This window comes from Salmo salar, chromosome ssa09 (genome assembly GCF_905237065.1).
Source record: "Salmo salar chromosome ssa09, Ssal_v3.1, whole genome shotgun sequence".
In the NCBI taxonomy this organism is placed as follows: Eukaryota; Metazoa; Chordata; class Actinopteri; order Salmoniformes; family Salmonidae; genus Salmo; species Salmo salar.
In genome coordinates this window covers 128,923,175-128,941,323 of record NC_059450.1, presented here as the reverse complement: position 1 = coordinate 128,941,323, position 18,149 = coordinate 128,923,175, and the positions used below count along the sequence as shown (strand labels likewise).

Here is an 18,149-nt window from a genome sequence, read left to right as displayed (position 1 = left end):
GAAAGTATGTGGACATCCCTCCAAATTAGTGGATTTGGCTATTTCAGCCACACCCGTTGGTGACAGGTGTATAAAATCCCCATAGACAAACATTGGCAGTAGAATGGCCTATACTGAAAGCTCAGTGACTTTCAACGTGGCACCGTCATAGGATGCCACCTTTGCAACATGTCAGCGCATCAAATTTCTGCCCCAGGCAAATTTCAGCTAGAGCTGCCCAAGTAAACTACAAGTACTGTTATTGTGAACTGGAAACATCTAGGAGCAACAATGTCTCAGCCATGAAGTGGTAGGCCACACAAGCTCATAGAACAGCAATGCTGAGTGCTGAAGTGTAGAGCGTAAAAATCTTATGTCCTTGGTTACAACACTCACTACCGAGTTCCAAACTGCCTCTGGAAGCAATGTCAGCACAAGAATTGTTAGTCAGGAGCTTCATGAAATGGGTTTCCATGGACGAGCAGCCGCACACAAGCACAACAGTTTGGGAAGGCACTTTTCTGTTTCATCATGACAATGCCCCCATGCACAAAGCAAGGTCAATACAGAAATGGTTGGTCGAGATTGATGTGGAAGATCTTGACTGGCCTGCACAGAGCCCTGACCTCATCTCCATCGAACACCTTTGGGATGAACTGGAACTCCAACTGAGAGCCAGGCCCAACCTCACCAATGCTCTTGTGGCTAAACAGAAGCAAGTCCCCACAGCAATGTTTCAACATCTAGTGGAAAGCCTTCCCGGAAGAGTGGAGGCTGTTATAACAGTACAGGGGGAACCAACTCCATATTAATTCCCAAGATTTTGGAATGAGATGTTCGACGAGCAGGTGTCCACATACTCTTGGCCATGTGTGTCATCAGTAGTATTCTGGCAGCAATTTTATAAATGATCTCGAGTGTGTGGTTGATTGATCTATTATTCACATACAAATTATGCTTCCTTACATTTGAATTCATTCAGAAGCAGATGGCAACATGGCAATTGTACACCTCACCCACCCAGTCAAACATTGCAAAGGAGCTACAGTACAAGATGTTGACACTTGCTCAAATGTATCCAAGTGAATTTAACTATTGCTTGAGCAAGTATACTTTTGAGTCATAGCCTAAACTTCTCAACAAGATTCATCTGTTCCCAGAGCTGCATTTTACACCTCACCTATTATTTTCAATATCATGAGACATTTATTGTATTGTAGTCAGACAATTAGATGTAGTATAAAGGTTCCAACCAGGTGTTACCATGCACTTACCTGGTAGAATGCAAAGAACTGAAGACTCCAACATGGTCTTTCTTAGAAACGTAAGATTGAGGTCTATTAATGTAAAATGTCTAATATTCTGTTCCAAGTATGGTTTCCATCATCGCCAGGCATACCTCACAGCTGTGAACAATAATGAATCCCTCCCATTATATTAATACTTCATATACACAGTATACAATGTAATTATGAATATTTAATGATTGTCAATAGCCCTAGTCTGTCTATCATTATTGACCTAAGAAAAATATACATTATGCATTCACTGAAGAAAATCATGAAATGTTTAGACACGCCTTCATTGAAACCTTTAGCTCAAAATCAGTAAATCCCTGTGTGAACTTGTTATAGACATGTAATATGTCAAGCTGTGCATGTTCTTTGAGAACCTCCCTCCAACCCAATAAAAAGGACAACATTTACAGATTTTTGTTTAATGTTGCAAACAATAATGACATCCAGATGTTAACAATTTTGCTGAACGTGAGAAAGACCATGAAAGCAAAACAAATCCTGTTCAAGGTGTGAAGAAGTCTGAAGCCCTCAATCTATTCACAAGGCAGAATATAGCAGACAGATGGACTTGATACTGGGGGGAAGGACCAACAGACAGTGTAAGCTTGTCTGCCAGTCCCTCTGATCCACCTAGCCAGTGCAGCATAGGGATTGCTTGGGACCTGCAAATGGCAAAAAAGTGATTTATTTTCACAGGGTAGGTACAACAGCACAGTTTTATAAAGCATTCATTCAATGATAACTATATTACAAGAGACACATTCTCCCTCCCGACAATTTGTTTATAGACCTTGTCTAACCCAAGAAAGGGAAAGCGGAGTTTTTCCAATAACAATAAGAGTCAAGTCTAATATCCATTTAGGTTCACTTCAGGCCTGGTTTAGAATTTACACCCAAGGACCCCGATTTTGTAATTCTGAATTTAGCCAATCAAATAGAGAAAATCGGCTTAAATCAGGAAGCTAACTTAGTCTAGCATCGAGAGCAGAACATCTGAATGCTGAAGCTACACCAGAATGTCCTACTACAGTTATAACATTTTAAGCTTCAGCTAAAACACGTTTTATGGTGCATCAGCACCACCATGTCCAATTGTCCTATCGATTGCTGGTGTATGGAGTAACGCACGCCGACTCTCCCACTGACTGACAGAGAAAGCAGCTTGGAGAAAGACCAGTCTGGGTCTAAATGCATGGAGGTCTCGAGTCTAGAGGAGGCATAAGTGGTATTCTCTCAATGAGAAGATTATTTTCTCTTAGAGCAGCTTTAGTCTGCCACAATCCCATCACATATACAGAGGAAGGATCCAGTTCATTCATTTACAGACCTGTCCTCCTAACAGCAACAAACAAACACATTAAGTACAGAGCCGTCTGCAGCCATCATGCCAGCCTGAGCCGACCTGTCTGGTAGAGTCTGTCTGGTGTCTTTGAAAAGTCAATATGCAAAATACACAGTATACATAGAAACCATACAGCTGCTTACTGGTAAGAGACAGTAGGGGTACAACCCTCTAAAAGAGATGGAGTTCTCTTATCCTACTTTTCGCTCTTGTAACAGTATATTGTTTGTCAAGTGGACCAATTAGCATTTGACAGTTTAGCGGGGTGGCCTGTGGCTGATTGAGTCTGTGTCTGAAGTGCACTACTTTTAGGGAATAGGGTGCCATGTCAGTTCAGTGGCTTACATCACAGCACTTGAAAGGCCCACCAAACCAGACAGCTCAGCCCCTGGTACAACAGGGGCACATGCAGCAGTTCTATTGACGGCAGGTCAAAGGTCAAACTAGCCACTATGAGGGTTCAAAGGTCAGCAGCAGCAGCTAGCTACAGCCAAACAAATACACACAGGAAGATATTCAGCAAAGAACCTTAAGATAAGATCAGTTAAGCAAGTGGAATTCTTTATTATAGAAGTGCATCAATGGAAAAAGGCTGATAAATTGTTTATGCATTTTATTAAGTATTTTTAAATTTCTTACATCTTCGATCATCAGTCCGACAAAGGACCAAAGATCTACCGAAAAGCAGGGATGTGCCAGACAATAGGATTTTCCCTCACCTGCTGCAGCGTAAGAAGTAGCAAGATGTTATTTATTTTTTAAGGGAAATGGAGGGATTTGGTTTTCATTTTGTTCAGCCTCCTAGCTCCTAAAATGAACAGAATATGATAAAAGATCTGCCTGCCACCCAGGAGACGACTGCAATGTGTTAGTCGGCCTGTGGAGTTTCGCCTCGAGGGCACTTCACTAGGAGTCTAAGCACTCTTCTGGGCACAAATGGAGACTAGCCCAAGACCAAAGCCAAGGCCTTTCTGTGGCAAGGGAGCTGCTTTATGTAGGTTTAGGGGTGACTATACCTTTACAAGAACTACCATCAGACCGCTCTACTGTACAGCGAGCACAAGCATTCATTAGCATGTCTACTGCTAGCATTTTATTTCATCAATTGAATGAATCCCCCCCAATAGTTCAGTCAGTTCGGTGGAAACACAGATTTGGACACTTCCCTACAGCTCAGTAAAATTACATGTATTTTGCCCCCCCACAGAAACAGCTTTATTACCTCTCAATTATTTCTGCCCCCCCCGGAGAGCTCTTTTGCACATCCCAAAACAAACCTGAGGCAACTTTTACTCCTTGTCATGCTATGACAGCGTGTGACAGTCCGACTCATTCGAAACTTGCATATTTAATCCAAAACTAAGGCTTAAGCTTGCCCTCCCTAATTTACACAGCCCATAGATGCAAGCAGCACAAGACAATGGCCAACTGAGCATAAAAATCGCTTACATGATTCCTATAGTATAACAGACAACCCAGCAGACACCGGATTCGTCAAATGGTTAGAAAAAGGGAGAGTTCAGTTGAGTCCAATGGAAAATCACTCAGGTTAGATTTGAGACAACGAGCCATCTTACAGAGGGAGGGAGACAACTAAAGATCCTTTAAGTGAATTGAAATTAAAAGAGGTGATCCCTGATGTCTGCTGCTAAAGGGCCAAGTGTTAGAGAAAGGCTGAGAAGCTCGCCTTATCAGTTGCAGCCAACCGTAAGGCCCAGTACCGGGGCGTTCAGACAGGGGGCAGCTTTTCAGGGAGGAGTAACCTCACGCTATCGGCTCACATAGCTTTCAGGTTAGCATTTAGGCTTACAGTCCACCAACGGAAATAAGGGCACCATCTGCACAGCATAGCCAGGTTAATTCATTGAGATGCCAAAACAGAAATGTTATCCGATTCAATAAACGTGAAGCAGAATACATTTATTGGATAGGATAATGCTACGTTTTTCTACTCAGTTTAGGACACGTCATGACAAGAGTAAAAAGCTGTTTTGTTGTCTCAACCCCCAGATGTCCAAAAATAAACAGTTTGAAACATTTGTATATGCAGCAATTAATATATTCACTAGTTCCACATGAAGAGAAACGGTATGCACACTTCAGAAGTGATGTTACAAAGCTACAGATAACTCCAATAAACCCCCCCCAGACAGACAATCTCATATCCTCCGGCATCAAGGGATTATACTTTTCCTTTTGTCGTCCCCCCCACCAAAAAAAATATCACCAACAGAGACTACAACAGTGAAAAGGAGAGAGAAAAATAAAAATATAAGTAGGCAGACAAAAAGAAAGCTGACAAACGTTTTTTTTAATTATCGGTTTTAGTGCCCTACATTTTACCCCCAGTCAAAGAGTGTGTCCCAAATGGCACCCTATTCCCTGTATAGCGCACTACTTTTTACAAGGGCACAAGGGCCCTGGTCATCGGTATTGCACCACATAGGGAGCCATTTGTGACACACAAAGAAACATCTGCCTTCAGTAAGTAGGTAGGTAAGGCTGCATGTGACAGACTTAGACAGCCCCGCCCATGTTAAACCTATGGTACTTCTAGACAACGTTATCATGTAAATTTACAGTATACAATTTTGGATTCATCATCACCATGCAAGAATACTTTTTTTGCTGTGCAACATTTAATAGCTCAATCTACATCCAGAATAATGTACATAAAAGGACCATAGTTATTGGACCAGAGAGCGTGATGACAGGATAAGGTATTAACCATGGTGTGTGTGTAGCCAGAGGAGATGAAGGAGACGGTGGGAGGTGAGGTGGGGTGCAGGGGTTGGAGTGGGAGGAGAGGGGGTGGTGGTGGTCTGATCTTCAGGTCTGATCGGATCAGCGACACTCCCACACTTTAACTGTTTGATCTACGCTTCCGGTGACGACGTACGGAGCATTCTTGTGGAAATCTGAGGAGAGGAGAAAGGGCATTAGTACAAAGGAAGCGTAGAGAGGTTATTCATCACAAACCAATATTCCAAATAGCATTATGACCTGAATATATTGAAGTCGGAAGTTTACATACACCTTAGCCAAATATATTTAAACTCAGTTTCACATTTCCTGACATTTAATCCTAGTAAAAATTCCATGTCTTAGGTCAGTTAGGATCACCACTTTATTTTAAGAATGTGAAAAGTCAGAATAATATTAAAGAGAATTACTTATTTCAGCTTTTATTTCTTTCATCACATTCCCAGTGGGTCAGAAGTTTACATTACACTCAATTAGTATTTGGTAGCATTGCCTTTAAATGGTTTAACTTGGGTCAAACATTTCAGGTAGCCTTCCACAAGCTTCCCACAATAAGTTGGGTGAAATTTGGCACATTCCTCCTGACAAAGCTGGTGTAATTGAGTCAGGTTTGTAGGCCTCCTTGCTCGCACATGCTTTTTCAGTTCTGACCACAAATTTTCTATAGGGTTGAGGTCAGGGCTTCGTGATGGCCACTCCAATACCTTGACTTTGTTGTCCTTAAGCCATTTTGCCACAACTTTGGAAGTATGCTTGGGGTCATTGCCCATTTGGAAGACCCATTTAGGACCAAGCTTTAAATTCCTGACTGATGTCTTGAGATATTGCTTCAATATATCCACATCATTTTCCATCCTCATGATGCCATCTACTTTGTTAAATGCACCAGACCCTCCTGCAGCAAAGCACCCCCACAACATGATGCTGCCACCCCCGTGCTTCACGGTTGGGATGGTGTTCTTCACCTCGTAAGCCTCCCCCTTTTTCCTCCAAACAAAACAATGGTCATTATGGCCAACAGTTCTATTTTTGTTTCATCAGACCAGAGGACATTTCTCCAAAAAGTACGATCTTTGTCCCGATGTGCAGTTGCAAACCGTAGTCTGGCTTTTTTATGACCGTTTTGGAGCAGTGGTTCCTTCCTTGCTGAGCAGCCTTTCAGGTTATGTCGATATAGGACTCGTTTTACTGTGGATATAGATACTTTTGTAACTGTTCCCTCCAGCATCTTCACAAGGTCCTTTGCTGTTGTTCTGGGATTGATTTGCACTTTTCGCACCAAAGTACGTTCATCTCTAGGAGACAGAATGCGTGATTAGTTATTTTTGAGGTCGGTTCAGTTTCGTTTCGATTATAAAAAAAATAATGTTTTTTCAACATTAAATGCACTACGCATTGTGTGTGGAATGCTATAACAAATTAAAACAATTAATAAAAGTACAATGGTAGTGACTTTCCATTACCGCTTATCACTTATTAACTCTCATTTATTCCCATTACTTTAACTCTTTAGGGATAGGGGGCAGCATTGGGAAGTTTGGATTAAAAGCATGCCCAGAGTAAACTGCCTGTTACTCAGGCCCAGAAGCTAGAATATGCATATAATTAGTAGATTTGGATAGAAAACACTAAAGTTTCCAAAACTGTTAAAATAATGTCTGTGAGTATAACAGAACTCATATGGCAGGCGAAAACCTGCCAAAAATCCAACCAGGAAGTGGGAATTCTGCGGTTTGTAGTTTAACCTGTTTGGGCTAGGGGGCAGTATTGAGAATTTTGGAAAAAATATGTGCCCATTTTTAACTGCCTCCTACACCAACTCAGAAGCTAGAATATGCATATTATTGTTCAGGTTTGGATAGAAAACACCCTAAAGTTTCTAAAACTGTTTGAATGGTGTCTGTGAGTATAACAGAACTCCTATGGCAGGCAAAAACCTGACAAGGTTTCATGCAGGAAGTGGCCTGTCTGACAAGGAGTCGTGCGTCTTGCATCTGTTTATTGAAGAGTAAGGATCTTAGCTGTAACTGACAATTCCCAGGGCTCCAATAGGCTCTCAGAACCCGGGAAAACCCTGAACGATGACGAGGCAGCCTCTGGCTGAAACAGATTATCGCCTTATCCAAGTGGCCGATCAGAGGACCATTGAATGAGGCGCGTGCACGATTCGCCCCGTGGAGAAATTTCATTCGGCTGTTTAGCTTATTGCAGATTCCCGGTCGGAATATTATCGCTTTTCTACGAGATAAATGGCATAAAAATTGGTTTTAAACAGCGGTTGACATGCTTCGAAGTACGGTAATGGAATATTTAGACATTTGTCACGCCAATGCGCCATGCGCACGACCGTTATTTACCATTCGTATAGTGTCTAGAACGCACAAACAAAAGAGGATATTTGGATATAACGATGGATTATTTGGGACCAAACCTACATTTGTTATTGAAGTAGAAGTCCTGGGAGTGCATTCTGACGAAGAACAGGAAAGGTAAGAACATTTTTCTTATAGGAAATAGGATTTTGGTGAAGGCTAATCTTGCCGGGTGTCTAAATAGCTAGCCGTGATGGCTGGGCTATGTACTTAGAATATTGCAAAATGTGCTTCATCCGAAAAGCTATTTTAAAATCGGACATATCGAGTGCATAGAGGAGTAATGTATCTATAATTCTTAAAATAATTGTTATGCTTTTTGTGAACGTTTATCGTGAGTAATTTAGCAAACTGTTAGTAAATTCCCCGGAAGTTTGCGGGGGGTATGCTTTTTCTGAACGTCACATGCTAATGTAAAAAGCTGTTTTTTGATATAAATATGAACTTGATTGAACAGACATGCATGTATTGTATAACATAATGTCCTAGGTGTGTCATCTGATGAAGATCATAAAAGGTTAGTCCTGCATTTAGCTGTGGTTTGGGTTTTTGTGACATTATATGCTAGCTTGAAAAATGGGTGTGTGATTATTTCTGGCTGGGCACTCTCCTGACATAATCTAATGTTTTGCTTTCGTTGTAAAGCCTTTTTGAAATCGGACAGTGTGGTTAGATTAAGGAGAGTCTTGTCTTTAAATAGCTGTAAAATAGTCATATGTTTGAGAAATTGAAGTAATAGTATTTCAAACGATTCAAAAATCGCGCCACTGAATTCAGGTGGCTGTTACGTAGGTGGGAGGAATTCGTCCCGCCTTGCCCATAGAGGTTAAGTGAATGCCTTTCGAATATCCAGTGTCTGTGGGGTCAGATTGCACTTCCTAAGGCTTCCACTAGATGTCAGTCTTTAGAAGTTGTTTCAGGCTTCTATTGTGAAAGGGGAGCGAATAAGAGCAGATGGCCCAGGTGAAAGCCTTCAGTTTAGTCACGCGCGTGGCCGTGAGCGCCATTGCCTTTCCTTTCTAATGAAAACAGTATTGTCCGGTTGAAGCATTATTGAATATTTATGATAACACCCTAAGGATTGATTAGAAACATCGTTTGACATGTTTCTACAAACTCAAATGGAACTTTTTTGACTTTGTCTAGACTTTGTGCATTTGGATTACTGGACCAAACGCGAACAAAAAGGAGGTATTTGGACATAAAGAAACTTTATCGAACAAAAACATTTGTCTAACATGGAGTCCTGGGAGTGCCACCAGATGAAGATCAAAGGTTAGTGATTAATTTTAACACTATTTCTGACTTTTGTCACACCTCTCCTTCTTTGGAAAACGGCTGTATGGTTTTTTTGTGGCTAGGCGCTGGCCTAACATAATCGCATGGTGTGCTTTCACCGTAAAGCCTTTTTGAAATCGGACACAGCGGCTGGATTAACAAGAAGTGTATCTTTAATCGTATGTAGAACACTTGTATCTTATCAATGTTTATGATGAGTATTTCTGTAATTTGATGTGGCTCTCTGCATTTTCACCGGATGTTTGTTTGAGACAATGCATTTCTGAACATAACACGCCAATTTCAAAAGACCTAACATTATCGCATGGTGTGCTTTCACCGTAAAGCCTTTTTCAAATCGGACACTGTGGTTGGATAAACGAGAAGTTTCTCTTTAAAATGGTGGATAATACATGTATGTTTGAGGAATTTTAATTATGAGATTTCTGTTGTTTGAATTTCACTGGCTGTAGGCCAGGTGTTCCGCTAGCGGAACCCCCTTCCCAGAAAGGTTAATAAAATATTTCAGTTGTGTGTGTTAGATTTTATTTCATTACTTTATTTCATTCCTTTGGTGTCTGACAAAATCACTATTTTGTAGTTCAAAGTGAATAAGGCATACTTATGACTGCTGAATACCATCAATCCCTAAGATCATGTATTTTCAGGTAGAGATAGAGAGCAGCTGTTGCTTTGAAAGTTATCACCTCACGATCACGCATCCTTCTCTCTTCCGCAGCAGGCATAATAGAAACAGAAAGGACAAGTAAATGTGCAATGGATTATGGTCATTGTTGTCAATGACCATGTTTTATGGGTTAAACTAAGTTGAATATTGGCCAGTTGGAAACTAACTCCCTACTACATAGCACAGTTCAGGCTGGATCTGATTGATCTCTAGAGAAACTGTGCGATGTGCGCATAGAAAGAAAAAACAAAATGGAATTAGTTGGGTAAAAAAAAAATACCTGAAATTTCAGTTAAATCACCCAGCACTAACATTTTGCTAGTGTGCCGCACTGAACAAGACCCAGCTGCAACTGACGCTGGCTGTAGAAGAAAAGATTGAGTGCGGCTTACCCAGAGAGGTAACAAAATGTTCATGGGCACCCAGGGTCTTCATGCAGCGTTTGTTCTTGTAGTCCCAGATCCTTAAGGTCTTGTCGTCAGCACAGCTTAATATGAACTTGCCTCCAGGGTGGACAAGCATCCCGCGCACCCAGTTATCATGGCCAACCTGGGACAAAAGCATTTGGTTAGAATTGTTGATACAAAATTTAGGGTCAGTTTCCCAGACCACTCCCAGACTAAAACTAGCTTTTTAGTCCAGGACTATGCTTAGTTCAGGAAACCAGTCAACCTGGGACAGAGCGTTCGGTTAAGACTAGGGTTCAAGAAGGTCAATCTTATTGCCATTCATGTCATGTGCGGACTGGATTCAACAACATAAAATGGGGACATTTTCCCCCAAAAAATTGCATGAATCGAAATTACCATCTATTGTATGTCTAAAATTGATGGTCCACTCACCAGTGTCATAAGGCACATTCCAATGCTGACATCCCACATCTTGATGGTCTTGTCTCTGGAGCCAGACAGCAGGAAAGGGCCCGGCTTACCACTCTTCTTAGACTGGAAGGACACAGGGAGAACAAGAACACGATGAGCTCCAATTGCCGCAGTAAAATACCAAAACAGAACCTTTAGCAGTATTCACTTGCAGGACGTCAACGCTTAATCATTTCGTTGTGAGGGCTATATGCAGCCAGCAGCCTTCTGAAATAAATACATTTTTATACCACAGCCTTTGATAAATAAATACCACCTTAAAATCAGGGGAAATGGACTACCAACAAAATAGTTATCAGAGAATGCATCTCTAGAGCAGGGCACATGCCTACACTTCAGAGGTTCAATTACAGATTCTGCTTCCATATAAGAGTGATTCTGAACACAGTAGCAGAAACTTGCACTGAGGGGACCTTACAGCTGAGGGCAATATTTGATTATAGACCAAAATTTGCACTTAGATTCAATTGTTCCATTTCTACATGGTCTGTGGTGCAGTGTAAATTGTATTTTTCCCATACTAAAACAACCATCCATTTCTTATTTTAAAAACATCCATCTTCGGCAGCTAACCATGAGTGAAGAGGATATATTTGGTCTTCAGCACTAACTATTTCTTGGGCGCGCAGAAATGGTCTGTCCTCGGTTGCAACACACTACTGAGTTCTGAACTGCCTCTGTAAGCAATGTCAGCACATTAACTGTTCGTTAGGAGAACCATGAAATGGCCGAGAAGTCGCACACAGGCCTAAGACCACCATGCGCAATGCCAAGCGTCGACTGGAGTGGTGTAAAGCGCGCCGCCAATGGACTCTGGACCAGTGGAAACGTGTTTTCTGGAGTGATGAATCACGCTTCACCATCTGGCAGTCCGACAGAAATCTAGGTTTGGCACTACCAACCGAATGCAGTGCGTCAACTGTAAAGTTTGGTGGAGGAGGAATAATGGTCTGGGGCTGTTTTCCATGGTTCGGACTAGGCCCCTTAGTCCCAGTGAAGGGAAATCTTAATGCTACAGCACACAATGAGATTCTAGACGATTCGGTGCTTCCAACTTTGAGGCAAAAGTTTGGCCTTCAGCATGACAATGCCCCTGTGCACAAAGAAGTCCATACAGAAATGGTTTGTCAAAATCAGTGTGGAAGAACTTGACTGGCCTGCACAGAACCCTGACCTCAACCCCATCGGGATGAATTAGAATGCTGACTGCAAGCAAGGCCTAATCACCCAACATCAGTGCCCAATCTCACTAATACTCTTGTGGCTGAATGGAAGCAAGTACCCGCAGCAATGTTCCAACACTTAGTGGAAAGCCTTCCCAGAAGTATGGAGGCTGGTATAGCAGCAAAGGGGGGACTAACTATATTAATGCCCATGATTTTGGAATGAGATGTTCGACAAGCAGGTGTCCACATACTTCTGGATATGTAGTGTGCACACAGATATAAAAAGTCATTACATGCCTCAGAGTTCTGAAACAGGGGAGGGCATGTTCTAACAATTTGGGTTCCCCTGTGCAGGCTCATCTCAGCACGTAGAGGAGAGCAGTCTTAAATGTCAGACTCACATTTGGCTGCTTTAGTTCACAGAACATAAAGTGTGCCAGTATAATTGATGTCAGGAGAATCATTCTACCTGAACCAGCTCTGCTACTAAGCACCAAGTTCTTCAAGTCTTCAAAAGGAGCTTTGATCAAAGGCAAGGGTAATGGGGTATGTGTGTGGGTGTGTGTGGGTGTGTGTGTGCGCACATACAACAATACCTTAGCCGAGATCAACAATACCATCACTGCAGACTAAGCACATCAACCATTCAAATGGGTAAATACAGAAAGAGGGCGCTAAAGAGAAAAACAGGCTCCTTCTGTGAGAACACGGGATATTGTGTATCATTGTGCGCAGGCATCGAGGCAGACAGGGTTCTTGACAGGGCCACTAGCTGCCTGTGAGGAAAAATGTTTTAATCGAATGAAACTTAATGAAATTGGACATGCATGATCACAAGACTTGGGAGAGCAGGACACTCACAGGGCATCGGGGAGGTGGGGGTGGGGACTCACAGGGGCAGGGTGAAGGTCTGACCCTGGGCTATGACAGGGTTGCTCCTGTACTTTTCATGGTCTGACTCAAACATGTCTGGCTCTGTGAGGTGCCAATCTTAGGTTAGGAGACAGACCAAATAAGCCAGATATATAGGAAGTCAGAGGGAGGGTGGAGAGCAAAGTACATTTTCTGACATAAGCAATAGACACACAGTAGGACGTGGGCATATTATTAACTTGGGTGTTCCCTCGGGAATATCTAGGTCTACTTTCCCTTGGGCAATCAGATACTTGTATGTACCGAGCCGTAACGTTTAAATGGGTGCGCGCACAATATTATCTTGATGTCACATTACCATTTTACTTAAGGCATTGTACATACAATGCTCTCGGAAGGCATTCAGACCACTTGACTTTTTCCACTTTGTTACATTACAGTATCATTCTAAAATTGATTAAATACTTTTTCCCTCCTCAATCTACACACAACACCCCATAACGACAAAGCAAAAAATGATTTATAGCGTTTCTTAAAAAAGTATTTAAAAGAAACTGAAATCACATTTACATAAGTATTCAGACACTTTACTCAGTACTTTGTTTCAGCGTCTTTGGCAACGATTACAGCCTCAAGTCTTTTTGGGTATGATGCTACAGGCTTGGCACACCTTTATTTGGAGAGTTGCTCCCATTTTTCTCTGCAGAAGAAAAAGCTCTGTCAGGTTGGATGGGGAGCATCGCTAAACAGCTATTTTCAGGTCTCTCCAGAGATGTTTGATCGGGTTCAAGTCCGGGCTCTGGCTGGGCCACTCAAGGACTTGTCCCAAAGCCACTCCAGTGTTGTCTTGGCTGTGTGATTGCGGTCGTTGTTCTGTTGGAAGGTGAACCTTCGCCACATTGAGGTCCTGAGTGCTCTGGAACAGGTTGTTTTCATTAAGAATCTCTGTACTTCGCTCCGTTCACCTTTCCCTCGATCCTGACTAGTCTCCAACTCCCTGCCGCTGAAAAACATCCCCACAGCATGATGCTGCCACCACACCTCACCTTAGGGATGATGCCAAGTTTTCTCCAGACGTGACGCTTGGCATTCAGGCCAAATAATCTTGTTTCTCATGGTCTGAGAGTCTTTAGGTGCCTTTTGGCAAACTCCAAGCAGGCTGTCATGTGCCTTTTACTGAGGAGTGGCTTCCGTCTGGCCCCTACCATAAACGCTTGATTGGTGGAGTGCTGCAGAGATGGTTGTCCTTCTGGAAGGTTCTCCCATCTCCACAGAGGAACTCGAGAGCTCTGTCAGAGTGACCATTGGATTCTTAGTCACTGCCCTGACCAAGGCCCTTCACCCCCGATTGCTCAGTTTGGCCGGGCGGCCAGCTCTAGGAAGAGGCTTGGTGGTTCCAAACTTCTTCCATTTAAGAATGATGGAGGCCACTGTGTTCTTGGGGACTTTCAATACTGTAGAAAATGTTTTGGTACCCTTCCCCAGATCTGTGCCACAACACAATCCTGTCTCGGAGCTCCACGGACAATTCCGTCGACCTCATGGCTTGGTTTTTACTGACATGCACTGTCAACTGTGGGACCTTATATAGACAGCTGTGTGCCTTTCCAAATCATATCCAATCAATTGAATTTACCACAGGTGGACTCCAATGAAGTTGTAGAAACATCAAGGATTATCAATGGAAACGTGATGCACCTCACCTTAATTTCGAGTCTTATTGAGATGGGTCTAAATACTTATGTAAATAAGGTTTTTAATACATTTGGAAAAAATTCTAAAAACCTGTTTTCACGTTGTCATTATGGGGAATTGTGTGCAGATTGACGAGGAAAATGTTTTATTTAATACATTTTAGAATAAGGCTGTAACGTAATAAAATGTGGAAAAAGGGGTCTGAATACTTCCTGAATGCACTGTACATAAAGGTTTTGGCACAGATCCAGGGACAGGGCATAAGGTGCTTTTGAAGAGTCAGCAGGTGGCGTTTCGAGGAATGAAGGGGGGAACAAAGGCTTTATAGTTCAGTGTGTATATCAGTATTTCAGTGTCAAGCTCCTCACCTCTGAGCCGGTGGCCTCCAAGATGGTGGGATGGGCGCTCTCAGGGGCCCAGGAGATGCACTCCACAACGTGTTCGTGCTCCCGCAGCTCGGCCTTGCACTCTTTGGACGCCACCACCCACACACGCACCGTCTGGTCGTTGGAGCAGCTGGCGATCAGGGTGCCGTCCTGGTTGGGCCGGACCATCCTCACCCACTCCCTGTGGCCCGTGAACGTCTTCACACAGTAGCTGATGGATGGGAAGAGGGGAGATGGGTTAAAGATGGTTGCTTACTTCGCAGAGGCATAGGAAATGTTGAATACTACTTAAAAGAAGAGAAGCTCCTGCACACTTATGTGAACGTTTTGGCTTACGGTAAGAACTGCTATTTGGCAACATACTTACCCAGTGGCCACCTCCCACATTTTAATGGTTTTGTCCCTCGAGGCAGATACTATGTGATCTCCATTGGGCATGATGGCTACAGATGAAACATTGTGATCGTGTCCTGGAAAACAAAAAGACAACGCAATGAGACCTTCACTTGGCCATAGGTAGCCTAGCAGTTGAGAGCGCTGAGCCAGTAACCGAAAGGTTGCTGGCTCAAATCCCCGAGCTGGCAAGGTTGACAAAATATGCCATTCTACCAACAACCCCCCGGGCGCCAATGATGTGGACATCAATTTAAGGCAGCACCCCCTGCATCTCTCTGATTCAGAGGGGTTGGGTTAAATGTGAAAGATACATTTCAATTAAATGCATTCAGTTGTGCAACTGACTAGGTATCCCCTTTCCAAAACAACCACTCTGACAAATAACTATTGGTTAAATGTCCAAGTACTGTACTTTAGACAGAGGCCAGTTGGGCTAAATGCATTGTTAGCCAGCTTTTCCTGCCCAAGGCTTTCCATTTCTGAATGCCACCCACTTTGACAAGTCCTTCCCATCCCCTTCATAATGTCACCGGAACTAAAACATGCCATAAAAATTGGTTTTGTTCAAATTAGCCAATTAACATGAGTAGTGAGATGGCCAATTACGCCCAGGGTGTCTTTGTTCCTGGAGAAGAGGCAGTTAATTACCTAGAGACCAAACCAGCCATCTTTAATCTGATAAAAAGATGAGCAAACTAAGGAGGCTCTAAAAAGGCAAGCTTAAATATATGTGGTGGGGAGGGGTAGTGTGTTGGTGGGGGGGAGCCCCACAGTGCGCTATGGCTGTTATAATAATGGGTGGTGGAAGGCTCAAAGGGCTGTTATCTGTTTGAGGGGGGCCTGAAGACACACGTAAAATGTGCCGCTTGGAATTATCCAGCAATTAGGATTAAAAGAGGGGAGGGGCAGTGATACTGCCTAAGGACTGGTACATTTAGAGTGCTGATGATATGAGAAATAGCACCTCGTCTTGAGGGTGTGTGTGTGTGTGTGTGTGTGAGTGAGAAAGTCCCCACCGCCTGTAGGAGTTGGATTGGGGAGGATGTTAAGAAGTGTGGAATGGCTGGCATTAACATTAAAGCCTGTGTGACAGAATTTGGTTGTGATGCGAAGCTCCTGTGTTTCACTGGGTTTTCTGTTAATTGAAGCAGATTGCCATGAACGTAAGTGAGGATGAGCCATATATGTGATAATGAACAGCATCGGTAGCACCTGTGTCCCAACGCACCATCCAAACACATGCTCACACATACGTCTGGAATTGCTCATCCAAGCTTTGCCTGAACCAAACAATCACACATACCTCGCCATCCCTGGTCCTCCTCATGGTCTAAGACATAATATCCTTCAAACGATTATCTCTCTAGACAGTCCCACCCATCTACTCCTGTCCCTCCAGTCCCCTCACCATGCATGGTTCTGATGCACTCAAAGCCCTGGAAGTCCCACAGCTTGATGGTCATGTCTGCAGAGCAGGAGGCCAACAGCTTGCCAGTATGGTCAAAGGATATGTCCTGGACAGAGTCTGTGTGACCCTTCAGCGTCCGCTCAAAGTCTCCTGTCTCATAGTCCCACACCTGGCAAGGAGAGAAAACACACAATTTCAGCTGCTGTGTGAACATAACACATGAAAACAAACATGAACAGAACACCCCTCAGCTGCTCTCCAGAATATAAAAGTCCCCACACCGCAACAGAGACCCCAAATACCACTGTCTCATCTAGCCTAGTCTGCACCGTGACACTGCCTCTTCCCCAAGCGACCAAGCAGCCAAAACAGGCTTACAGTAGGCAGGCTGTGACTGGCATAGAGAGATAAGGATAGATCCAGAAAATGCAGTAGAAGATCATATTAATATCATATCACAAGAGAGCCAATACATCCTGGGTGAGGTGCCAGACAGACTTCTCTAGACATTAAATACCCACAGTTCACTGTCTGAGGTTTGTCTCTAGAGCTCAAAATAGCACAGAATGACGAGCCTACAAGCCAGACGGCGTCGACATGCAAACACCGACCCCATACATATTCAACGTTCAAAACATTTGTCTGATTAAGTTACTGTTTCTAGAAGAATACATTTGTCTGTGAAGCGTATAAATTCAAATATCCCCAAATAAGCCTAGGGTGGTTGAATAAATGTATTTTGTGATTGTGTTGATATTGACAGTGGGATTTGGGTCTTAAATAGCAGGGTCAGCAACAAACACTAGTTTGGCTGCATCTAAGACATGATGGGTATCACATTACCCTGTGTTTCCAGACAGGCAGGCAGACACTGTGGGGGATAAGCTTTTCCTCCATCGCTGAGCATGGGGGGGCGCAGACTGACAGAAGCCCACTCCTTCTGCCTCATTTAGGCTTTCTCCACTGCCAAGTCCACCCGCCCCCGCCCGTTTTGAGTCTAGTCTACCACAAAATCCACCGCAGTATGGCGTGGTGTTAAGTCTGCCAGTACCACCAAGACCATTACTTAGTCTGCTGAGCTTGTGCTTCTGCCACCAAACCCATCAGTGCTGAGCTTGTGTTACCTATGCAAGTGGCGGGCTAGTGAAACATAGTGGTGCAATTTATTACAGCTTTTATGGTATTTTCTTCTGCAGATCAATGTATCCTATTAGCTCAGTAAGCTGCAGTATAGATGCACTGAGAGAATGACACTAAAAGTCACTTTAAAATAATGTGGTTCAGTCTGTGCTGAAGGCCTCCGCAGGGTCTTTCTTCCCATAAGCAGCAGTTAACCTGACACTCAACCTCAAGCTGTTTGGCCTAGTTTAGTGTGAGGGACAGGGCTTCTTATCACCATGCAGAGAAAGGGAATGCGAGACACACCGAGAGCAAAGGAAGGATAGAAGGCTCACTGCTCACAAAACCTGCTGATTTACATACTGCCAAGGTGGCAAGCTCAAGGACAGTAATATATATATATATATATATAAAAATAGATTGCATAGATTTGCTATGTTAGCAGAAGGGAGCGCAGAGGACCAGAGTGGGAAGCAATGAGGGCAAGCAGAGCATCAAAGCCCTG

At 43.3% G+C, this 18,149-nt stretch overlaps 1 protein-coding gene across 4 annotated transcripts in view; it reads right to left on the bottom strand.

Moving 5' to 3' along the window:
- Positions 1-3,159: 3,159 nt before the first annotated feature.
- The window catches only part of lis1a (Lissencephaly-1 homolog A), a 74,143-nt gene continuing 59,153 nt past the window's right edge, over positions 3,160-18,149 (bottom strand). For 3 of the 4 annotated variants that reach the window (XM_014214213.2, XM_014214214.2, XM_014214215.2), the window contains 6 exons: positions 16,526-16,694; positions 15,089-15,191; positions 14,704-14,932; positions 10,563-10,664; positions 10,113-10,269; positions 3,160-5,537 (listed from right to left, as the gene is read on the bottom strand). In XM_014214213.2, coding sequence (XP_014069688.1) covers positions 5,464-5,537; positions 10,113-10,269; positions 10,563-10,664; positions 14,704-14,932; positions 15,089-15,191; positions 16,526-16,694 — 834 coding nt within the window. In that variant the 3' untranslated portion in view covers positions 3,160-5,463. 4 annotated transcript variants of the gene reach the window in all.